Source organism: Venustampulla echinocandica (genome assembly GCF_003357145.1).
Source record: "Venustampulla echinocandica strain BP 5553 chromosome Unknown scaffold_1, whole genome shotgun sequence".
Classification (NCBI taxonomy): domain Eukaryota; kingdom Fungi; phylum Ascomycota; class Leotiomycetes; order Helotiales; family Pleuroascaceae; genus Venustampulla; species Venustampulla echinocandica.
Genome location: NW_022474206.1, coordinates 3,416,792 through 3,440,517, shown reverse-complemented (window position 1 = coordinate 3,440,517; position 23,726 = coordinate 3,416,792). Strand labels below are relative to the sequence as shown.

Sequence of the window (23,726 nt, the reverse complement as noted above, 5' to 3'; positions counted from 1 at the left end):
ACACTCCCTCCGCTTCAACCCATCCTGCTTCCGAAAACCAACTGCAGGTTGCAATAGAAACCCTGCCGATTATTACCATTCAGCTTAGATCGCGTCACATCACAACTTTGTGAGGGCGCCTTTCAAGGTTGTCTCAACATAACCAGACCGTGCTAGGTCTCGACACCAAATATTTCACCTTCGACAGCTCTCGTCTCCCGACTTCTCCCCACAGCCAACCTCTACTCTCCTACAACCTGCCCCCGCACATTACAATGGCCGACGACACTCGGGAGATAAAACCAGACACAGTTAATGTTGCACTGGGCGATATGAAGTTGGAGGAAGGAACTCTGCAGGTTGAGGGTGAAGGGGTGAATGGGATATACGACGGCGTCCCGACGACGCCTGGAAAAGTTGAGATGTCTGGCTCCTCTACCCCCGCGACGAGGAACTCCGCATCTCAATCACCTGTCAAAAAAAAGAGCGCCAGCCTGTCTCCTAGCCCTAAATCAGAGGTTGATGAAGATGAAGAGGTTATTGGCGGCGGGATCACCTTAACGGTCGAGCCAGGAAAAGGTGCAAAGCTGTCACGAAAATCCTCACAAAAAGTAGTCTCACGGCCGGCACCAATTTTTGACCACTTGCCAGACGCTACGGAGGTGGCCACGTCGGTATTTCAGGTAATTAAGGATTGTATCTATGGCTCTAAGTACATGGGATATTCAGAGCACGATTCTCTTGATTGCGACTGTTCTGAAGAGTGGAGTGAGCCCCCCCGGAAACCCAGTGTTGCGAGTTACTGACTGACTGTGTGTGCTTCAGGCAATGGCAAAAACCATGCGTGCGGCGAAGATTCGGACTGCATTAACCGCGCGACGAAGATGGAGTGTGTCGATGGGGATTGCAACTGTGGTCTTGGATGTCAAAACCAGCGTTTTCAGCGCAAAGAGTATGCCAATGTCTCTGTGATCGAGACGGCGCAGAAGGGCTACGGATTACGGGCGAATACCGACCTCTACCCCAACGAGTTCATTTTTGAGTATATCGGCGAAGTTATTAACGAGCCGACATTCCGACGCCGGACCATCCAGTACGATGAAGAGGGCATTAAGCATTTCTATTTTATGTCGCTGACGAAGAATGAGTTCGTCGATGCGACCAAGAAAGGCAATCTCGGGCGCTTCTGCAATCATTCCTGTAATCCCAACTGTTACGTGGACAAATGGGTTGTCGGCGAGAAGTTGCGCATGGGCATTTTTGCCGAGCGACACATCAAAGCCGGCGAAGAGCTTGTGTTCAACTACAATGTCGACCGTTATGGTGCTGATCCCCAACCCTGTTATTGTGACGAGCCGAACTGTACCGGCTTCATTGGCGGTAAGACCCAAACGGAGCGTGCGACCAAGCTGTCCCATGCCACTATTGAAGCTCTTGGGATTGATGATGGTGATGGCTGGGACACTGCGGTTGCCAAGAAACCCCGGAAGAAGAAGACCGGCGAGGACGATGAGGAATACGTTAATAATGTTCAACCCAGGGGTCTTGACGAAGATGGTGTCCGCAAGGTCATGGCTACACTCATGCAGTGCAAGGAGAAATGGATTGCCGTCAAGTTACTTAGTCGCATCCAGCGCTGTAACGATGATAAAGTCCGCAACAGGGTCGTGCAGATGCACGGCTACCAAATCCTTCGCTCTACCCTAACAACCTTCCAAGACGATAACAATGTTGTTTTGCAAATATTCGACATTCTGTACAAATTTCCTCGACTCACCCGGAACAAGATTAGCGATTCCAAAATCGAGCCTACGGTTGAGGCATTTGTGAATTCTGAGCATGAAGATGTCGCGTTTGAAGCCAAGAGACTCCTCGAGGAATGGGGCAAACTCGAGGTTGCCTATCGAATACCTAGAAAGAAGTTTGATCCTAATGCCGTTCAAGCTTACGAGCGAAGAAACGCAGAACGAGTGGAAGAATCCACTAAATCCCCTGCCCCAGCTCTTGTTGCCCCAACCGGCCCCCGAAATAATGTCCCGCAAAGAACTTTCGTCCCCCGACCCCCAATACGAAGACCCTTCAATCCTTTACCTACTGGTTGGTTCACTGCAACGGACGAGAAAGGAAACACGTACTATTATAGCAAGAGCGGTCAAACAACTTGGCAGAAGCCTTATCTGCCTGCTGCAGAACCTCCTCCACCCCCAAAGGCCCCCCCGAAAAGTGTTCAGACCCAGAAGGCGTTGCAAGATATCATTCAAAGTATCATCAAGTCCGACTCAAATTCTCAGACTCCTTCGCAAAGCGCTGCAACTCCTCAATCCACGCCTAAGGAAAAGAAGCACCCGTCCGAGAAATGGAGATCGTTGCCTCAGGAGAAGCAAATGAAGCTTTATGAGAACACCGTGAGTTCATTACATTCTGCTTCCAAACTGCGCTCTAACAAGGCCACAGCTCTTTCCACACATTAAATACGTCATGCAAAAATTTACCAAACAGCTACCGAAGGAGGATCTCAAGAAATTCGCCAAAGAAGTCGGCAAAAAGCTCGTCGCATCTGACTTCAAGAATAGCCGAGTTGAAGACCCCACCAAGATCTCCGAGAAACAGGAGAAGAAGGTTAAGAAGTACGTTAGGGATTATTTCGAGAAGGCTGTGGAGAAGAGGAAAATCCTGGATAAGAAGAAGCGAGAAAAATTGGTAGCAAATGGCACCTCCTCTCCATCGAATGCAGATCCTAAAGATGATCCTTCTTCACAGCCCGAGATGAATGGAAAGGTTGTCTCAGAGCTAGAGGCCGAGATGGACGTTGATGAGGAGCAAGCGAAGGAAGATAGCGATATGGATCTCTCCGGTGCTGATCGCGATACCCTTACACAAGCTACGCAGGCTACACCCTCTGAACCACCAACCTCACCCTCTCCAGACCTAAAGCGGAAGCGCGAAGCAGAAGAAGATACCCTTAATACCGAGGACACGGAGTCTAATAAAAGGCTCAAGGAAGGAGATGATGACGTTCCTACACCACCTCCGCCGCCGCCTCCTCCTGCAGAGGGAATGCCGGAGACAGACGCAGAGCTGGAGGCTCTAGGTGATGAACAATTAACTCAAGAACAAACTGAGGAAGAAAAAGAACTCCGAAGGCAAGAAGAAGAGCTCATGCGTGAGAATGAAGAGGCCATGATGATGGATCTCGACGGGGCTTTCCAACAAAATAGCAAGGTAGCCATCGACCTTCCGCATACAACCACATCACTGCTAGGAGATATCAATGGCAATGGCACCGGAGTGGAGAAATTGGATAATAACCCCGATAGTAATGCGGCTCGGGAGCGCGAGGAGGTAATGAGCCACTGATCTCATTCCGATGCTCTAACCCGATATCGATGGTCGCCATTCAGCAGAGGAGGCCCTACCCAGCACTTTCCCCCCTTTCATATTTCCCATCTACATACTACCTAGGGGTCGAGGAAACTTCATTCACTAGACTCCTCCTCCCGACCCCCAATACTTTTCGCCTGTATAATTGTACCATAGAAAAGAACCCGTTTTCATACCCACACAAGCAAGCAAGGCAGCAGAAACATCAAACATCGGCGTCTACGGGAGGGAAACGGAAAGGCTTGCTTTATATTTATTATTTTTCGCGTTGCATCTTTTTGTTCTGCATGCATGCATCGAAAGGGATTAATGGAGGCAAGCGCGTTGAGCATTTCAAACAGGATTGAATTTGAGATTCGAAATCGAGTTAGTGCACACACATGCAAATATGGCGGTCGAGGTGAGGGGAATTCCGGGGGGGGGGGAGTGTGTACCACTGTATGTAACAAAAATAGAAACCCAGGAGGGGAATGGAACTTGAAAAATGGCATTGCTAAATTATCGTGATAATCATTTCGTCCGTACACTCCATAGCCCCATTAATTAAGCCAACCAAGCAAGTTAAAAGCAAATATTGTTTGACTCCTTGCTTTAAACTTTAGTTGCTCCACCTTTTTGGCATATTTCCTGGTACTCTCAATTCTGCCCTATTGAACTCGCTCTCTTAGTCCCATACATCCTTACGTTTTAACAATCTTCTCCATAGCTTCCAGCAAGATATCCGCATGATGCTTCTGGAAAATCAACATTGGCCGTAATCTAACAGCCATCTGTCCACTGCCGCCAATATTAACACCTACGCTCTTCGCCTTCTTCAGGAACTCATCTCTCCTTGGGCTATCAAACGCAATGAATGTCCCTTGTCCCTTACCCCTCAGATTCATAAACTCGCCAGGGTACTTCTTCGCTAGGCTTTCGATAGAGGAGTAGAGATAGTCGCCCATTTTGGCGGTGTGGGATACTAAGTCCAGGCGTTCGATTTCCTCGATGATGGCACGGAAGAGGATTGCACGCGCGGGGTCGCCCATCCATGTGTTGAATTGGCGGTACGGTTTGTTTGGGCGGAGCTCAGGGTTTCCGAAGTAGTAGCCCGCGGTTTGGGCTTTCTTGCTGAACGTCACCATATCTGGTGGGGTTTCAAGGTTCCAATGTTCATGGGCCCAGAATTTGCCCGTTGCACCAACACCAGTTTGCACCTCGTCGACGATCATGAGGACGTTGTGTTTCTTGGTCAGGGCGCGGAGGCCGCGGAAGAATGCTGGGGAAGCGTGGTTGTCGCCGCCTTCGGATTGGATGGGTTCAATTACAACGGCGGCGGGTGGGAGGTGGTGTGTTGTTATGAGGCGCTCTACATCAGCTAAGGCAGCTTCTTCCGCTTTCTTGTTTTCTGCTACGTGCTCCTCAAGAGGGTATTTCAATTGGGGGAAGGTTGCCTGTGGCCAGTCGAAAGCCGGGATGTCGAGCTTGTGGATTGCTTTTGAGCGTGTGGTGGAAAGGGAGCCGAAGAGGCGGCCGTGGAAGCCGCTTTTAAAGGATAAAATAGAGAGATTCGGTGCCCCAGGAGATTGATTGAGCATGCTAGATGCTATCTCTTCTTCACTGAACTCCACTTTTGCGCCTCCTCGCTCTTGCTGTCGACGGTACATGAATGCTGCTTTATAGGCCGTTTCGTTGGCGTCAGAGCCAGCCATAGCTGTGAACACCTGGTCCAAACCCTTGGGAGCTACTTTCAAAATACCAGTCCGAAGTATAGAGGCCCAATCGTGGGAAGGGAAGTTACCCAGCGCAGGGCGGTTGATCAGGGCCGAGGCCATCTGCTTCGAAGTCGCAGCTTCGAGAAGATGGGGATTGTTATAGCCGACGGGAATAGAGGCAATTTGGGCGTACCTAGAAGGGCTCAATTAGCTTTATGCCTAACTATCTCACAAGAGCAAGTCGATACATACACGTCCAAGAGAACATTTCCATCGGGGTCTGCAATGTAATTTCCGTAGCTCTTCTGGAAATCGGCAAGCATGTTCAAGCTCCTAGTATCAAACACCTTGTCCAAGTCCGCAATTGCTTTCTTGCTTTTGGGGCCAGGAATGGTCGTCTTGATAATTGGCCCGCTGGGCTCCAGGGGGAAGTATGGCTGCTCGTTGGCAGATGTGGATGCGGATTTGGTAGCTGTAGCTGTGGCATACAAGCGGTGCGAGCGGACAGTGGATTTTTGAGGTAGACGGTTTGCCATGGGCCGCAATCGTGCGGCTGCTCGAATTGAAGCCATGGTAAAAGATTGATGTGAGAGTAAATCGATAGAGAGCTTGGATGCGGACAGAAGAGCGACTGCTTCGGATTGTTGTGAGACGGTGAGAGGGCGGGGTCGATAGATGTCGTATCTTATCGCAGATCCCGATGACGCAGAGTACACAGAACAGACACAGTCCACACCAATTCGTAATGTGAAAGAGCGCCCAGAGATGTTGAATCCTCAATCTTCTCTCCTTTATATGTGAGGTGAAGAGGAAAAGAGGAAAAGAGGTCAAAGAACATCATACGAGGGGAAGAAGTCAGGATGGTCCAGGAGCTACGCCGTTGTCGGCCATTGCTTTGGATTGTCTCGCGCCCCTTAGCAACGGGCATGCAAACCCCGCATAAGGCCGATGATTACCGCAGCGATGTAGCCGAGACATCCCCCTTTAAGGCAAAGTGTTGTTACTTATTGGCCTCCTAGTAGGTAGGAACTACACTTGTTAGGAAACTGCCTCGTAGGTCCTGAGTCACCGAGGTGGTTGTTTCAGGACAGCGGAGCGAAATAAACACCGATTACATTATATATATTATTGCATTATATACTCCACAGTCGCGATAACTGCACTTTTTCTATTTAGATGCATGGTATACCGGTAGCTTCATATGAGGAGAACGGCGTGCTTCGAAACAGCTAATGCTCGCCCACTCCACGATAAATAAGCAGCGCGACATACCACGAACATCCTCCGAGCTTACGCATATGCTAGCCGACTCTCGTCCCACCCGGGCTGAAGGTAACTCCAATCCTGATTGAACTTGAAGTCCGTCTGATACTTCCCATATTGTATCAACTTAACAGTATCAAGCGTCGCCCCGTCGTCCGTCATGGCCCAAAGACTCAACGCTACTGTATTTAGTCCTCTGTTGTTGACTACACCCGGTGGAAACGGGAATCGGGTTTGTGGTCCAATGTGAGGCACATATTTCGCATACTGATATCCATTAACCCAGACCATGACCCTAGCTTCCGTCCCAGCTGGAGCAGATAGCTCGATTCCCAGCGGGACGTCGAGATCCGAGTCGATGTTTAAATGGAAGGTCGTGGTGTAGAATTCAATGCCCGATTTGTTCAGCCCAATGAAGGGCGATGACCGTCCGAATTGCGGGGAGGACGGGGTAAATCCCGGCAAATGCCATCCCACTCGTTCGCCGTATAAACCTCCTTCGTTCATCGGTCCACGAACAGGATCAATATTTGCTAATCCGCCGGCATTCCCTTGGATCTTCCACCGATTAAAACCGGTGCTTGAGGTCGTCAAATCGCTAGATGACGGGGAGAGAAGGGAAGCCCCGAGTATACCACGGGGGTTTGCGACTCCTTTTGCCGTCGAGGTCTGATCATGGCCATGGTAATCAACCACAACCGTCAAGACATTGTTTGTGGGCTGGAGAGAAGATAGTTGGAGAGGCAGAACAGCAGTGGTTGTTGTAAGAGTTGCATTTCCCATGTCCCCACCGATAAGGACACCATTAAGCCACGCCGTCCACCCGAACGCGAGCCCACCCGAGCAAGTAATACTAACAGAGGTGAAGTCCTTCCGATCAAAGTATCCACGGTATATCTTGGCCCCGGTATAGTAGCCGTAGTCGCTAGAGAATAGAACCGGAATGGTAATGGGGGTTGTGGGGCTAAGTGTTGTGGTCTTATTGCAGACAATCCAATTCGAATCATCATATGAGGGAAGCTTCTCCGGGAGGGAGTCTGCTGATCGCCAATTTTGAAGTGGAGGTAAAGAAATAATTCGGTCCTCCGCACCAGGAATTTGGGCGGTGACTGAGCCATATGGCGTTTTGGTGGCATCGAGGCGGATGCCATTCCAATCGATGGTTTGAATACCTCGGTTTCCAGTATACACTTCAATCGTTGTAGATTTGTCATTGTCACCTGAGACGTGGACAACTCCGTGTGAGACGTAGGCGTTCCGAACATTATAGGGGCCCAGAACAAATATTTGCTCGCTGGGTTTGACATCAGGATTGTTGGTAGTTGGTGGTGCCCAAAATTTCCACGCCAATTTCTGTTCTAGTAGGTAGATCAAAACCCCGTTGTATGAGACGATGCTCTTGCCTGCTCCTTGTGTATATGTAACTGTTCCCACGCCATCTGAAGTTTGCGAGGTGATCTTTGATGTTCCAAAAGACGAGTGGTTACATTGCTCTTGAGAGCGAACTGCCCAATCTGATTTTCCTCGAGATACAACACAAGAACATCAACATTGTCATCGAAAATCCCGTAAGTGAGAATATCCGCGGTTGAATAAAGAAGTGTGTTGCTGCCGAAATTGTAGTCGGTAACTAGGATCTTGCTCTGTCGACCGTTCAAGTTGACATCTAGGACGGTAATAATACCCTGAGAGGTATTAAGTTTCACAGAAAACGTCTCAGATGTTCTTGAACTTGATACAGACTGTTGCACAATATAAAAGCCGGCATTCGTGTCCGGGTTCCGGATTTCCCGTGTCCAAATTGCCGCTGAAGATGTCTAGAAGAGTCAGTTTCTAAAGTCTTGATTTGAGTATTACTTTAAACCAGATGGAAAATAGAGCGAGGAAGCCAAAGATCAGTTGCTGATGTTGTCGGAGCATAAATTCTCCAGAAACTTCCAAAGGTTCCCTTCAACCTCCGAGCAACCGAACTGCCCCAAAACAGGGCTAGGCCTGTGAAGACTTAGACTTACAGCATATCCTGTACCATTGCCGACCATGTATGTCTTGAGAAGATCAGAGGATACTCTGGTAAAAAGCCCAATGAGTTTCGTCTGATACATTTTATCCCGGATCTCTCGTGTTTCTCGTAGGGGTGCCGAATAATCATAAGAAGTATACACAACTGGAGCAGCAGCTACAACGAGTAAGTAACACGAATGAATCTTCGTGGGAAAACAGCCACTTACAGTGTCCCCAATTTGTACCTCCCCATGCCATGTACAAACTCTGAAGAGTAATTCTCTGCCCTATATTGTTTTTATAGTAGACATCTGCAAAACTTGGATCGTGTTCTGCAGTACAGTCATCATAGAAGCTGCTCCCCCATGGTGTAAAGTAACCGGCTTCAAATTCGGGCACATAGCTAGGTTGAGTAAACGAATAGTTTGAAAACCATTGGAAATAGTTCCGAACAACACTGAATCCAGAATTTGGATTAGTGCACGAGAATCCACCAGGATAACTGTCGAGACCATAAATATTAACAGCCCCTCCGACATCTTCATAGTCAGTACTCCAAGACTGAGAGCGCTGCCCCTTTTCATTATGTGTCGATGGAACGGTTATACCTGCAGCTTTGAACGCCGCTTTGAGTTGTTCCATGTATATAACAAGTGTATTGCTCGCTAAATGAATCGTTTCTTGGAGTTCATTCTCGATTTGATTGAGAACAACCGGCTACATAAAGTGTTAATATTTGTCGGTTGGGGGCCACAAGTCCAACCTACCCCTCCTTTGGTAATCTCATTTCTTGCAATTATCTCACCGACTTTAGTGACCCAAGGTAGCCATGCTTCGTAATATCTCGCATCACTTGTCCGTAGATTGCCCATACTTCCATCCGAGCCCCAGAGGGCAAGTCCGCCGGCGTTTGTTTCCGCGTTACAGTATGGTCCTGATCGAGCAATGACCCAAATTCCTGCCTCTTTCGCATAGTCGAATAGACGCTGAATATTTTTTCCTGATGTCTCAAAATCGTAGACGTCTTTGGCTGGGGAGTGATAGGACCAGAAGAAATACACACTAGGCGGGTACAAAGTTAGTCCATGTCCCCAAACCCTTCTAGGAGGCTTCGGCACCTGACAGTGTTGAACCCGTTGGCTCGCAATTTCTGGAAAATATCCTGGGCCACCGTGAGCTTCTCGGATTGCCATTGAACAAACATTAACAAACCAGCCACATCTCAGGCACAGGCATGCGTTGATAAGGGACTTCGCCAGAACTAGGATCATTTATTAGTATGAAGGCGTATGTCGTCGCAGATAGAGCCGTACAAGACGAATACTCTGCTACCATTGACTGTCAGACTATAAGGATCCCACGACACAATATCGGTAAGTCCATTGTTTGTGGCAGCGCAAGTCAATAGAAGCGCAAAGAGGGCAACAAAACCAGCGATGACCCGCATGATGAAAGAATTGAGCAGAAACTTCTGCTGTCCATGCATCTTCACAAACTAGAATATCAGTAAAGGTATCTATACATTAGTTATATAGCAATTGTGGACTGGATTGAAGCAAGAGTATTCAGATTTGAAGGCGGCTTGGGCAGTTCAGGATACCTGCCCCGCACCCCAAAACCTTGCATTGAGATTCCCATGGTCAATTCCAGCAATCAGAATGTTACCTTTAGATGCAGGAGCTTCCAGCATGCGTTATTGCATGGTAGCCGCACATATCGGAGGAATTTGCGGAGGTTACGGTTAATTGAAAGAGGATGTTTGTAAATATTTAAGTGGACCAGTGAGAGCTCCTCGGTCTTCGGTCTTTGCTCACCGACGATCATCGGCTAGCGGCCCGACCCTTAACGAGATATATCACGTGATCAAACCGGATGACTTCTTATGACCTGATGCTATTGGCTTAGATGCAAAAATATTTACGCAGCAAAACAAGTCTTGAAGAATTCATACAAACACTAACTTGGCAGTAGACCTTCTATTCTTCCCAGTCGCTACTACAATGACCATTGCCTTCTCTGGTGCTGGAACCCCTTTCTCCTCGGGTCGGCCCTGCCAAGAGCCAAGCACGTGAGATTCTGCCTCCCGCTTACTATCCACAAGTTTAATGTCGTCAAGTTTATCACCGTCGACAAAGATGCTCAACATAGACACTTCATCTTGCTTAACACCACATAAAATTCGGAGCTTCTTTCCGTCTTTGGCTTCAACAACCGTAACGTCTAACGTTAATTCCGGCGGTACAAGTCCTAGCTTGCTCTTTCCATCACCGAGCGAAATGGTGTCCGTGACCAATTGCGGTGTTCTTGGGGGTGCTTGTCGCAGATGACTCGCTTTCTCAAAAGCGTAGACGTACCTGAACAAATTGCCATCGTCATACGCTTTCGACGCGAAAGTAAGATTGACGGGCATTTTTGTGTCGGCCATCAACCCCATCGGCACGCTTACTGTTGGAATTCCCAACTGGCGGATGACACAATTGCCATTTGAGTAAAGAACACCATTACGCCATGCTTCTGCGGCGGAAGTTTCATTGACATCCGCATCTGCCTTTCCCACGTCACCATTGCACGGCCACACCACTGTGTCCAGCCCTAGATCGTCAAGCCAATCCTCGAAGTCCGCTTTGCGCTTGTCTTCGAGATTCTTCAGTGCATTTCCCATGCTGGGGATGTCATACGTGGGAATACGGCCTCCTGTAATATGTGCCATAACATCGGTATGGCGGACGAGCGGGTCATTCGAGTCGTACTTATCTGGGATTGATCCTGGTGGCTGAGGAAAGATGATCGCCGAGTCCACCTGTGCAAGACTGGTTGCAACCTTTGCATCGGCATTGTTGGCAAGGAAATCATCCCAAGCATACGCCATGAGTCGGCACATATCAATCTCGTTATTATGAGGAGGGGCTATGGAACTCCCCTCCAGGATGTCTGGATCTGGCGTCTCAAACTTAGTCACGACGGGGAAATCAACCTCTTCAACAGTGGCACCAAGTCCTTCTAGTACTTTCCGTGCGTTACTCCAGAGGTCAATGACAGACTGATGAGTATACACTTTCCTTGCCATCGGATCAGAATCGACTCCTCCGATATAAATTTTCGGGATACCGATCTTTTTGCCGGCAAGAGAATTCGCGTCGGAGAAGTCATAGTAAGTCTTGGGGCGAACAGTATTGACATCCGGCAGTTTGACAAATGGCTGCCCTCTCCAAAAGTCACCAGTTGTCTTCTCATCCTTAGCAACGATGACATCCAGCAGAGCAAACATATCTTCCACAGTCCGCGTATGAGGCACAACGGTGTCACATGTCGGGAATAGTGGCCAATTTCCCCGAATCGAGATCAAACCCCTAGATGGAGTATAGGCTACCAAGCCGTTGTTAGAAGCAGGCGAACGGCCAGATGAGATGGTTTCTTCACCCATGCCAAAGACGCCGAAGCTCGCAGCAGTGGCAGTAGCCGATCCGTTGGACGACCCTGAGGCGAAAGCTGCCGTGAGATACTCGGCGTTGTAAGGCGATTCAGCGCGACCGTACACGCCGCGCTGCATTCCTCCTGCAGCCATAGGGGGCATGTTAGTGCGTCCCAAGATGACCGCCCCAGCATCTTTGATTTTCTTTACTGTGAAGGCATCTTCATTGGCAATCAAATCTTTGAATGCTGGAGAGCCGGATGCCACAGTCATGCCTATGATCTTGTAGGAGTCTTTGATAGTGCATGGAATGCCATCCAACGGGTTCAGCACTTTGCCCGAAGCACGTCGTTGATCCGAGGCTTGAGCAGCTTCGAAGACATCCTCGTTGATGATGGGAACTGAGTTGAGGAGCGTGGATCGGCGGTCATATTTTGCAATGCGCAGCAAATGTTTTGCGGTCAGCTCGACACTATTAGTGTGACCTTGAGAGAGTGCTGAGGCAAGGTCGCCAACTGTGGCTTCCACGATGGATAAAGCCTTTGGACAGTTAGTTCAGAGAAGACGGAGTCAACAGATACTACAAGACGTACCTCTGGTATGTTGATGGAGCCCATATTTGCGTAAAGTTCGTTCTGATTTAGTCTCTTAGAATGGTAAAGGCACGAGGAGAATTCAACGGCCCAAGGCGGGGCATGAGCTTCAATTTATGCTCAACGGTTCCTCTTCCCAGATTATGCTCCAAATGAAAATAGTCATACTTTTGGTGTTAGAATACCAATTAGCAATTGCAGAATCTAGAAATCAAGCGCGGTTGATTTTGCGCATTGGTCCGTTTAACAACTGCAGATTACCCTCCCAGCGTGGGGTAGATAGATGTAATTCTATAGCTGTTAATATGGATGTCTAGTTGAATTATCTACAGCTAGCCAATCAGAGACGCCGCTAACCGTCTCTTCCTTGAATAAGGTATCTAGGCAGGATTGTAGTCTAGTCCCTACAACTTCGGCACTTGATACCCTGCCATGGAATAGTTCGACAAATTAGCATCTTTTCATTCCGATATATCAGATATGATTGTGAGAGTTCCAGTATGGGAGCGAATCTTATAAAAAACCAGTCCTTTCCCTCCTCTCCTGCCCCCCTCTCCTTCCCATCTCCTATCGTGCCAAGGACTTTTTCTTCATTTGTCAAGTTACTACTACCTGCCGACTATCAAAATGGCAGATTATCTCTCTGATCAAGATCAAGTACCTGGGACAGTCTGTCTTATTGACCTCACTGGCCATGACTCCTCCAAACCTCACGATGCCTCCCACGACGACATTGTCCTGGTTCCACGTCCCAGCTCTGACCCCAACGACCCACTCAACTGGCCATACCGCCGCAAGCTTCTCGCTGTGAGTATGGCATACCTATACGTTTTCGGCACTGGAATTGCCACTTCTCTTCAATACTCCGTCCTCGCAGACATCACCGCAGACACCGGCATCTCTACTGCAGACCTGGTCCAGGGAACTGGGGTCATGTTTCTGTTCTTCGGTTGGGCTTGTTTGATATGGCAGCCAATTGCTCTCACGTACGGACGACGTGGTGTGTATCTCATCAGCATGCTCCTCACCGTGCCTATGATGGTATGGACTGCGTTCTCCACCTCTGCTGGGGAGTGGATCGCACACCGCGTGTTGATTGGCATCATTGTCTCACCAATCGAGTCTGTGTGCGAGGTCACAGTGTTTGACCTTTTCTTCGCGCATAATCGCGGCACATACATGGGACTGTATGTCTTCATCTTGTTTGGATCGAACTTCACGGCACCCCTTTTTGCTGGATGGTTCAATGATGCGTATGGGTGGCGATGGACAATGCATTTTGGAGCTATCATTTGCGCCGTGTGCTTCGTGATCATGTTCTTTTTCATGGAAGAGACCATCTACTTCCGCAAAAATTGCATCGAGGGTGAAGAAGCAGTTGGAGCACGAAGCTACAATTTGGTGACAGAAAAGGATACTTCAACCTCGGACAAGGAAATACCTATTACGACAACTCCGTCTCTGAAAACATCTCCACCTGCCTCCACAACCGTAAATATCAACTCAGGGTGGAAGGGGTATACCTTGTTCAAAGCCCTCCCTGGACGACCCAGCAATATCGACATGCTACGCATGGTTTATCGACCCGTCATCATGATCTTCCGCTTCCCCAATGTCGCCTGGGCTGGTTTCCTCTACGGCATCAACCTAGCATGGTACAATGTCCTCAACGGTACTGCCAGCCCCGTCTTGACCGCCGCCCCCTATAACTGGACGGCCGCTCTTGTCGGTTGTGTCTATACGGGCCCCATACTTGGCGCAGCGGTTGCTTCTCTTTGGTCTGGGAATGCAGCGGACTGGATCGCACTTCGTCTTGCACGACGCAACAAGGGCATTCGTGAACCTGAGCAGCGTCTCTGGGTACTTGCCGTATCCGGTATCATATCTGCGTCTGGTCTCATCATCTGGGGTGTCGGCGCCTACCACAATGTCCACTGGGTTGGTTTAGTCTTCGGACTCGGTATGCTGACATTCGGCTGCGTGACTGGTGGGTCGATTGCAGTGAGTTACAATGTTGATTGCTACAAGGAGATTGCAGGGGAGACTACGGTGTCCATCATGTTGATTCGGAACACGATTGGGTTCGGATTTAGCTATGCCATCACTCCTTGGTGGACGACGCAGGGGTTGCAGAATTGTTTCATTACAGCGGCTATGATTTCTATTGTGTGTACGTTCACATTCTTGATCATGATTGTGTACGGTAAGCGATTCAGGCGACGGTCTATCCCCGTGTATCGAAAGTATATGGCTACTATGGTGATCTCGTAGGATTGAGGAGGCGGAGGCGAAATCGAGATGGGGTGCTAGAGTTATGGTTGCTGCTGGAATACTTGACAAGATTTTCTGTAGGTATCGACTTTCTTCCAAAATCTAGACGTTTTTCGTTCATTCGCTTCTTGGCAAACACGCCATGACATGGTTTCTGCTAATCTAAGTAATCGTTCCCCGGCTTCAGCTGCGGAAGGTATATCACCCCCCAAACTCTGTGCCAAATCCCCCAAGAACGCGACTAATCGTTTGGCTTCTGGCCGATACAAGCCACTGTCGTACTGTGAGGCATTGTAGAGCATATGACCAACGCCAAGTAGCTGATGCACAATCTGACTGCTTGCAACCTTGAAAATGATGAGTGGTGCCTTGGTCACTTCTTCCAGGAAGCTCTCAGCGATATCTATAACTTCGCGAGCAGGAGCTTGGCAGTAGAGCAAAGCCATGATGTTGACAAGTGTTTCCGTACAAGCGATCTGGACTGCCATGTACTTGCACCTATTGCTTTGAAAGCCGCTGTCGCGCTCACTCAAGCCAAGCAATATGCGTGGTTTACTGGCTTTAAGTTGAGCTAGGCTGTCACACAGTGTTGTTGGCGAGGGTCGGTTGCAGAGCACGGCGAACACTGGCTTACGATTTTTACCTTCGCGAAGACTAAAAATTGCATACTCCAAGAGCCGGAAAAGATCTGTGATATAGTCCCAACCAGCAGTCCAGGCCCTTGTTTCAGGCTCCATAGCCGGAGTTATGCGCGGGTAGAGAACTGATATTTGCGATTCCGGCATACGCACCATGTGGCCAAGTACGCATGCAGAGTGGATTTCAAGGCGATAAACACACCAAAAAAGCCGCCGTCGGTCATCCGCGTCGGACATAGAAATATCACTGGGCCAGCGGCCTTCATCATGGAAACCATTCTGAGCAACCAAGGCGTGGTACAGACCGAGGTAGCGGTGGAGGTCGCTGTGGTCGCCACGCCGTAATGAGTATACGGCCAAGAGACCGAACGATCGCAAGTAATCAAGATCTTGTGACTGGGGAATGTGTACTGGCATCTTGGAAACAGCTTCGGAATAGTATTTGGTGCTATCATGGCTGGGGAGACCTTCGAGCAAGGTATTATCGAAGACTGCGTTCAGAGCGACTGTCTGGGAGCTGACGGCGCAGAGTGCCATCAGCAACATATAAGACGGCCCCTCTGCATCTGGAATGCCATCTTCCCAGCGTGTAAGAAGATCGTTCTCTGGGAGGAATGGAAAGCTAGATCCCGCTTAGCATCTAATGCTACATCTGCAGAGGAGGAGATATCATTACTAGCACTGGTACATTGTATTACGGTAAACCCTTATCAGCCGCTGTATAGGGTCCAACGACGCGAGGTCGGGATCCTGATTGTCGGGCTTGTCGGGCTCACGTTGCCTCTCTTCAAGCTGGTCCTGTTGCCTGTTGGCGTGTGGCTTCCTGCCTCTTCGTCGAATAGGCCGGTTCATGGTGCATTGGGTCCCATAGTCTCTGCACGTGAGGCAGCCAGCCCCGGAGTCCCGGCCTTGGCTGTTCCCCTCGAGCGCGGGACGACATTTGAGCCCCCTCGAATGACAGAAATCACAGGCACGTGAAGTGCGCTGTCTCTTTGGTTCAGGGCGGGATCGCATGTCAAGACTGCGTGGAAAGAAGATTATTGACCCGTTTGAATATCATGGAATCAGATTGAGCTTTTATCAGCTGGGAAAGATACGGGTTTTATAGATATCAATTTATCAGCTGCTAAATTGAAAAACGTGGTCATATACTCGAGTACTAAGCGGGGTCAGGCTTGCGATAAGCTTCTCGCCGATAAGTCAGTTATTCTAACCAATATAACCTCAACCGACAATTTCTGAGAAGTCGCTGCTCTAACCTGAGCCGAGTCCTGAGTCCTGAGCACGCTAATAAGCCAGCTGGATTTGCTAAAGGGGGGGCTCTTATACACATCTAGATGTGTATAAGAGGGGGGCTCTAAGCAGGAAACTGATTATTTTATCCTACGTACATGTATGCTGTGTCCAGTAACATGACAGCCGGACATTTCGGGATGCAAGCCAGGATACTATGCCAAGGGAATGCAGAGACACGTTAAATCCGAGCTCGCGTCGTACAGAATTGCGCAAGACTAGGATATTCGCAGCTCAGATCAGACAGCAATGATAATGAGGGCTAGGAGATCCCACCGCGAGTGAGGCGAATACGAGTCCTGGACAATGATTGCGCCAGGCGGTGATGGTTCCGCTTCAAATGGTACGTCCCCAATACAGCTCAAAGTACCGGTAGGCCGGTACGCACAGCGGCGGCGGCGGCGGCGTGGAAATAATCTCCAAAATGCCAACAAGAAGAGCGTGCAAGAACCCGGCGCGGCGGCAATGGCGACGGCCTTGCCAGTGGCACGCCTGTCTCCGCAACCGCCTTCCAAAGCAGTAGCTCCATATATCCCAAGATCCGAGTCCGAAGACACACACCTGCGGTTCCTCATATACCACTGTATGTCTTCCCTAATGCCCAGCTAGTTTGCCGATGCTGACAGCTCAAGATGTAACTGTAGTAAATATGCGCACTTTGACGTGTGTTGGCCCCCGATTCGAATGGTACCCGCTGGCTGTCAGGGATGAGGCGTTCTTCCATGTATTAATGTCCTCCACCTCGTCCCACGCCGCTTACCTACAAAAGACGGAGCTGCCCCGCAATTTCTTCTACCATCGTGGGATAGCTATCCAGCTGCTCAATGAGAGAATCGCCAGGGGAGCTCACGATGAAGGGACTATCAATACTATTTGTCTCTTTGCCCAGCAGGAGGTAATGATTCACCTTGTGGAATTATTTCAGACAAGTACTTAAGCGGGCATATATAGCTAACGAACGGCTGATAGGCATTTGAGGGCCGGCCGCGGACAGCAAAGACACATATCGAGGGATTATTACAGCTAGTTAGAGCCGCCGGGGGCATCAAATCTGTTGAACTCCCCGAGAAAACCCGCAGGCACATATTCTTGTAACATGCTCATCCAAAGAGAAATCGGTATAATATAACATGGCTAATCTCCTATTTAGCACCGACTTAGCAGCGGCAATCACCCTTTCCACTAAACCAATTCTTAGACCTCTTTTGGATATATTAGATTTCCCGACACACTTCGGCAGACCCAGCGAGGCAACCGCTTCTTACGCCAAAACTTTTGGAATGAGACTCTATAATTTCAGCAATTCTCCTTTATCAAACCAAGCAGCAACGGTGATGTGGGGGTTGCGTAACCTATCACAACTTGCCGAGGATTTCCACCAAGGCAAAGCAGTTCTAGATACCGCTTTAGCTTCGGACATGCAATTCACTGACCGCGTTGAGGTTCTTGAAAGGCTAGTCCATGATTTATGGTATGCCGAGAATCAAGCGACACCGCAGCATACCTTATTCCGGACCTTCGGTTGGACATGCTTGATATATATATACACAATTCTGAGGGAGTTGCCTAGAGAGCTGGGCATGAACGCCATGCTGGCCGGCCGGATAAAGTTGGCATTGGAGTCCTGCTCGGAACTTAACGTTCTCCTGGCAACATTCCAAGACCTGCTTCTCTGGCAGATGTTTGTTTGTGGTCGGGTGGCAGATGAAAGGGACCGGCCATTCTTCGCAAGTCAGGCTACCAAAATTTTACTTGTTCGGAAGTTGGAGAATGCTGATGAGATACTTGTGGCGGCTCAAGAATTTATTTGGCCGGAAAGACGAGTCTCTATGGAATCTCCGTCAAACAGTACTGAGAGCAGTGGCAGAGCTGATTCGGCAATAATGGATGTTGGCGAGTGAGAAAATCAATTCGACTTTTGAGGCTCCTACAAAACTACGCAAAACAACCACACTACTCATATGAATGACTACCGAGATACAGGTTCAAATATCTCTTAGAGATTCACGGTCCCTCTGGCAGATTGATCTTGCGTCACGTAATAAGGCTCACGTCAGCTTGTCACGGCTAGTTGACCAATTATGGAAAGGCGGCGCAGCAAACTCAGCAACGGATCCGCCAACCTTTCTAGCTAGGTACTACGTACCCACTACAACGCTATGGATACCTACTAATAGCCTACGCCGCCAACGGACATTTACGTGGACTCGCTGTAGTGTCGTACGAAGTAAGCGATTAATGAGTTTCTAAGCTGCGCCTTGCACTTAAGGTCTGGGAACCTACTCCTTCAACGCCAAACACGAGAGTCAAGTCTGAGCCCGTGCGTGATAGTGACGATTGACGATGTCTTGTAAACAAACCAATGCTGACGATTTAAGGCTGTGTTGTAAGTGCGCAAGCACACAGCCTGTGGGAAAGCAGTATTTGAGTAGAGGAAGCTGGCCAACGAATGGCGAGTGAAAGGGTATGGCTACTAGGCATAGTCGCAAGATCCGCGCTCAGGATAGAAACAAGGAATGAATGTGTGTGGAGTATGGATTCCTACGACACACACATATATATACATATGTGCCTATGTCGCCCATATTCCGCCTTTCCTGTCGTTACAATTAGCTCCTGCTGTCACCTTTTGAGCTTGTATCAACTCCATCATTAAAGCGCTCTGCCCCAACATACAACATGTCATCTATTAATCTCCCTCCTATCAGCCCAGCTTTGGGCCTAAACACCGCATTCTGCCGCCCGACGCAAACAACCTTGGTGCTTAAAGAGAAAGTTTGGTCCCTCTCAGGAGACAGCTTCCGTATCGTCGACGAGAATGGAATTGAAGTAGTCCAATGCCGGGGACAAGTCTTCTCCCTCTCTAGCCGTAAAGAATTCGCCGACGCCACGGGAAAATTACTTTTTCATTTGCGACAAGAGCTGTTCACTATCAGAAAATGCTTCTATGGCGAAACTGTAACCGGGCAGATACTTTTTCAGGTTAAGTCGAAGATCACATGTACGTCGCCACTATGCCTATCTATATCTTGCCGTTTACCAGTATTGGAGATTTTCGAAAGGATGGAAAAAGGGCAGAAGGCGATCGCTAACCTTCATCGGTCGAATCTAGTTTTCAACTCCAAAATGGTTACAACGTTCACCAACGCTTCCGACCGTAGGCCCATTGAACTCCTTGTTAAAGGCGACTGGTTGGATCGCAAAGCTACCATTACGATGGGCAACACGGTCGTGGCGCAAATCTCGAGGAAGTTTTTCAATGCTAGAGAAATATTTGCAGATAAGCAGACTGTAGGTTCATCCAAATTGCTACGTCTCTTCTCTAGTCTTATCCCTTGCCTTTTGCATCTATTCTTGGATTGGAATGTGGACATTTTTTTACGCTCTTGATACTTTTATCCTAGGAAGGAATTAGGAACTTGGAATTTTAAAATAGTAATAGGAGACTAACATGCATTCAACGAATAGTACTTCGTCACCATCGCGCCCGGAGTAGATCTCGCCTTGATAGCCGCACTCTGCGTGTGCCTGGATGAGAAGGAAAACGATTAATAAGAGCAACGCTCGATGCATATTCTGGTTGGTTTGATTGGCGTACGTGGTGTATAAATATATATCCCCAGAAAGCCCTCGCGGGCTCGGAAAATCGGTGTCCCATCAGATGGGTTTGAAATTATGTTACTGCTTAACTATATGATAGACTTGATACCAATTTTTATGACGAAAACATATACCTCCCTTTACGCCATATTTACGCTGTTGATTGTGATGTGTATGATGCATACTACGGCTTTTATGCCTCATCATCAAACCATTCGCCGTTCCCGCTGTGCTAACCACCGTATTTCCAAAAAAAAGTATAACCTCAATTGGTGACCTTTTGTATATTGTTAGCCTTGCTGTTGCTTATCCCAGCCCAAGAAGCAAGCCAACCGAGACTGCAAAAACAAAAGGAATCTATGAAAGCAAAAGAATAGCAAAAGAAATATCCAAACGAAGCGTTGGATACCAAAAAACTTCAGCTATACTACCCTCTAAGCCTCTGCTGTCCCTAGCGGAACATCCAAGATCACTCTAGGTTGTTGGGTGTGGTCTTTTGACCACTAAACCTCGCCTGCCTAGTCACCTGTCTCCAGTTGTTATGAGGTCTTTGGTTATTTTGATATATATTGAATATATTGATACCAGATACCAAAAGTGACCCCTCAGATCTCATCACGTGGGGAAAGTCACTAATTCGGACCTCGCCCGTTAAGCCAAATTAACGATACCGCTAAATTCGGCTGTAGACTTGGCCACACTACAAGGGCCCGCGGATTTGAACATAAGACTCTATGAGCTTTGTATAGGGAATCATAGCAGTTACTACTATGGCAGCTTGAAGCTCGATTTTCTTTTATTCTCTTCTCACTTGGAGGATGTATCTTTCGAGACTATAGCTACTGAGCCATATCTATGCCATGTATTTAGCGATATAGTCTTTTTTCATTGCCATACCTGCCAAATGCAGGGCGTGGAAGTAGAAAATACCCTAGTGATGTCTCCTCGAAGCTAGTTGGCTTGGTAGATGGCAGTGTTGAGGCCAAGAAGCGACTTGATCACGGTAGCAAATGCAACCAACCACTAGCACTTGTATTTTTGCTGTTAACGTGTAGCAAGCATGCCCATTCCGGTTGAGCCGTTTGCAAATCGAGGTCTCCTCCTTTACCAGTCGGCCATAGGACCAATACTTTATCTGAGAGCGGTCAATCTTTCAACCCAACCCCAAACTCCTTATACAACTCCCCAACTCTCACTCCCCTATTGTCCGCAATCATGCCTATAAGACCCTGCCCCACATCCCGGATATCGTTGTAGTCGTGCAAAAGCTTGATGTGGGATTTTACCGTCTCAGAGGCAGGTGCGCTAGGGCGTGTTGTTAGTATGTGTTGGGAAACTGCGCGGTAAAGGGGAATGGAAGGGGAGGGATGAATACGTCAAAGTTTCGGCTATATCTTGGGTCCTTTCTCGGGTTCGGGCAATTTCTGCTTTGAGGGACACGTTACGGGCTTGGATTGAGGCCTGTGGCTATGGTTAGGTTGGATGTTTGTGTAGGAGGGCTGTGTATGCAAGTTGGCATGTGGCTATGGACCATTTATGTTTGGAAGATACGAGGGAAAGAGAAATATGTATCGGGAATAAAAAAATAGGATGGAAGGCATAGGAAAGGGGTAGATTGAACGTACGATCTTCATAGCCTTCAACTCAGCCATCAATAACTGGTCTTTATTAGGAGAGAAGTTCTCATCAGCAGCCGCAGACGACTTAGAATCCGGAACTGGGTTCTGCTTCGCGGAAGAAGGAAGAGGGGTTGTTCTTTTAGCAGGCGTAGAGAGCGCTTCCGAGAATGTTGGCACCTGTGTGATATTTTGATCTTGGAACGAGACTAGAGAGGTTGACCTAGGTGCGGAGGGGGCTATATCGGCTATTGTGCTTGAATTTTGGAGATTAATCGATAGCGACGAGGGAGGATTTAAAAGGTCCTCATCAGTGGCTGTATGAGGGACATCTTTCATGATGACATCACCCTTTGCTGGCGATATGAACTGCGGTAGAAAGCCTACCTCCGTAGCCCCTTGCGATGGAGTGTTATTGGGGGCTAACTTTTCATATTTAGTTTTCAATCCTTTTGCTGGAGTGGTCGAGATCTTGTTTTCTCCAGATGAGCCAGGTAAGGAATGTGTATCAAGATGGGCGCGCTCTATTGGTGCTGCAGATGCCTCCGTAGACTCCCTTAGTTGCTTAGAAGCTACTATATATTTTGATAGACCTGAAGTTTCCTGCTCAACATACTGGTCATCGACCGCCATCGTAGATGATATATCTTCAATTTCCCCATCAGCGTTTGTCGTTTTGTTAGATATTCGGGTTCGAAGCTCCTGATCCTCCGCAGTTGATATCACGGTATGTACTGCACCCCCGAGCGAATCCGTTGCGACATGATCGGTTTCCGTGTTCGCAACCACTTGAAGGCTTTGTTCTTCTTCTCTAAATCCCTCGGTACTAGAAGGTGCAGGTTCTATCACGCCTACTTTCACCGAGCTGGTAGAATGGATCGTCCCATACTCCCCAGGCTCGTTTTCCAGTACCTGTTCCGGCCCCAATGGCTTCTGGATAGGCGATTCCAGCTCGTTAGATGTTCCCTCGGAATCAGGAACTTCTGGTATCACTTCCCCACTGCCCTCCTCTTCCTCATGAGCATCCACTCCCTGACTAACCACGTCTTCCTCCGCAGGTGTTGCATCCTCAATACTAGCACCATTTCGTCCAATCTTCTGATCGTCCGTAAAACCCTCCCCACACCCAACATTCATCCCGGCTGCAGCAGCATCAAAGAGCGAGGAGCTAAACTCATGATTATCAAACGTTTCACTCTCCGGAATCTCCACGCTTCTCTCTACGACGTCACGGTCATGACTAGTCGAATCGGCAACTAGAGTCGGCAATTCCACTACCAAACCATTGCCCTCTTCTTCATCTGTGAGACTAGGTGTGGATAATATATCAGATATGTTTTCCTCGCCTTCGAGCATTACTCCCGATAACACTGGTGGATCTGAGATGACATTGTCTGTCGTGGGCGGCCTAATGGGTGTATTTTCTACTGTTGTTCCGGTGAGGAAGGGAAGAGTTGAAACAACAGTTTCTGCAGTACATTGTTGAATGGGTGTATTTTCCACCGTTGTGCCTGCGATGAAGGAGGGGGTTTGGGATTGAGGAGCGGTTCTTGGTGGCGAGGAGGGGCCGGGAGATGACATTTCTTTTTGTGGTGTATTTCCTTTATGACGTTAGAGGGTTATGAAATGCGGAATTGGAAAGCCGATAATAATGGCCTGGTAAGATTCATAATGAATCCAATTTTGATGGAAAGATGCATGCGGGATCTGGAAGTGATGAGGGTTGTTGTTGAAGTTTAGCACGTGATCTCTCACGTGGTTTTCCCACCTTGAGCTTCAGTGGTAGGCAGCTGATGGACATAAACCAAAGTTTCGGGATATTTATATTAATAGAGCTAAAACTATTTAACCTAAACTAGGTGTTGAGATTATGGTTGACAGGCTGGATGCTGGATTATTTTGTAGAGGTTCAAGCCTAAGGTCGTTTACTCTGTCTTTAGTCCCATCTTTAAACGCAGTATGGACAAGCTAAGCCGCTCTCTATA

At 48.4% G+C, this 23,726-nt stretch overlaps 8 protein-coding genes across 8 annotated transcripts; 4 read left to right on the top strand and 4 right to left on the bottom strand.

Moving 5' to 3' along the window:
• Window positions 1-254: 254 nt before the first annotated feature.
• Window positions 255-3,336, top strand: BP5553_03665 (Histone-lysine N-methyltransferase; the record flags this gene model as incomplete). The annotated part of the gene is made up of 3 exons (XM_032012288.1): window positions 255-747; window positions 805-2,384; window positions 2,434-3,336. The coding sequence occupies 3 exons, from the start codon at window positions 255-257 to the stop codon at window positions 3,334-3,336; spliced, it is 2,976 nt and encodes a 991-aa protein (XP_031871981.1).
• A 704-nt stretch (window positions 3,337-4,040) lies between these two features.
• On the bottom strand, window positions 4,041-5,626 carry BP5553_03664 (putative 4-aminobutyrate transaminase; the record flags this gene model as incomplete). Its single annotated transcript, XM_032012287.1, has 2 exons — window positions 4,041-5,247; window positions 5,307-5,626. The coding sequence occupies 2 exons, from the start codon at window positions 5,624-5,626 to the stop codon at window positions 4,041-4,043; spliced, it is 1,527 nt and encodes a 508-aa protein (XP_031871980.1).
• Window positions 5,627-6,344: 718 nt separating this feature from the next.
• Window positions 6,345-12,347, bottom strand: BP5553_03663 (uncharacterized protein; the record flags this gene model as incomplete). Its single annotated transcript, XM_032012286.1, has 9 exons — window positions 6,345-7,775; window positions 7,805-8,134; window positions 8,330-8,493; window positions 8,546-9,035; window positions 9,086-9,436; window positions 9,531-9,579; window positions 9,632-9,813; window positions 10,270-12,270; window positions 12,324-12,347. 9 exons carry the CDS (start codon window positions 12,345-12,347, stop codon window positions 6,345-6,347), a joined length of 5,022 nt encoding a protein of 1,673 aa, XP_031871979.1.
• A 603-nt stretch (window positions 12,348-12,950) lies between these two features.
• BP5553_03662 (Uncharacterized protein) lies at window positions 12,951-14,594 on the top strand (the record flags this gene model as incomplete). Its single annotated transcript, XM_032012285.1, has 1 exon — window positions 12,951-14,594. The coding sequence occupies one exon, from the start codon at window positions 12,951-12,953 to the stop codon at window positions 14,592-14,594; it is 1,644 nt and encodes a 547-aa protein (XP_031871978.1).
• Window positions 14,595-14,635: 41 nt separating this feature from the next.
• BP5553_03661 (Uncharacterized protein) lies at window positions 14,636-16,084 on the bottom strand (the record flags this gene model as incomplete). The annotated part of the gene is made up of 2 exons (XM_032012284.1): window positions 14,636-15,854; window positions 15,909-16,084. 2 exons carry the CDS (start codon window positions 16,082-16,084, stop codon window positions 14,636-14,638), a joined length of 1,395 nt encoding a protein of 464 aa, XP_031871977.1.
• A 747-nt stretch (window positions 16,085-16,831) lies between these two features.
• On the top strand, window positions 16,832-18,426 carry BP5553_03660 (Uncharacterized protein; the record flags this gene model as incomplete). The annotated part of the gene is made up of 4 exons (XM_032012283.1): window positions 16,832-17,108; window positions 17,158-17,420; window positions 17,495-17,616; window positions 17,676-18,426. 4 exons carry the CDS (start codon window positions 16,832-16,834, stop codon window positions 18,424-18,426), a joined length of 1,413 nt encoding a protein of 470 aa, XP_031871976.1.
• Window positions 18,427-19,204: 778 nt separating this feature from the next.
• BP5553_03659 (uncharacterized protein) lies at window positions 19,205-20,077 on the top strand (the record flags this gene model as incomplete). Its single annotated transcript, XM_032012282.1, has 3 exons — window positions 19,205-19,526; window positions 19,638-19,816; window positions 19,994-20,077. The coding sequence occupies 3 exons, from the start codon at window positions 19,205-19,207 to the stop codon at window positions 20,075-20,077; spliced, it is 585 nt and encodes a 194-aa protein (XP_031871975.1).
• Window positions 20,078-21,270: 1,193 nt separating this feature from the next.
• On the bottom strand, window positions 21,271-23,322 carry BP5553_03658 (uncharacterized protein; the record flags this gene model as incomplete). The annotated part of the gene is made up of 3 exons (XM_032012281.1): window positions 21,271-21,430; window positions 21,501-21,586; window positions 21,751-23,322. The coding sequence occupies 3 exons, from the start codon at window positions 23,320-23,322 to the stop codon at window positions 21,271-21,273; spliced, it is 1,818 nt and encodes a 605-aa protein (XP_031871974.1).
• Between the last annotated feature and the right edge of the window lie 404 nt (window positions 23,323-23,726).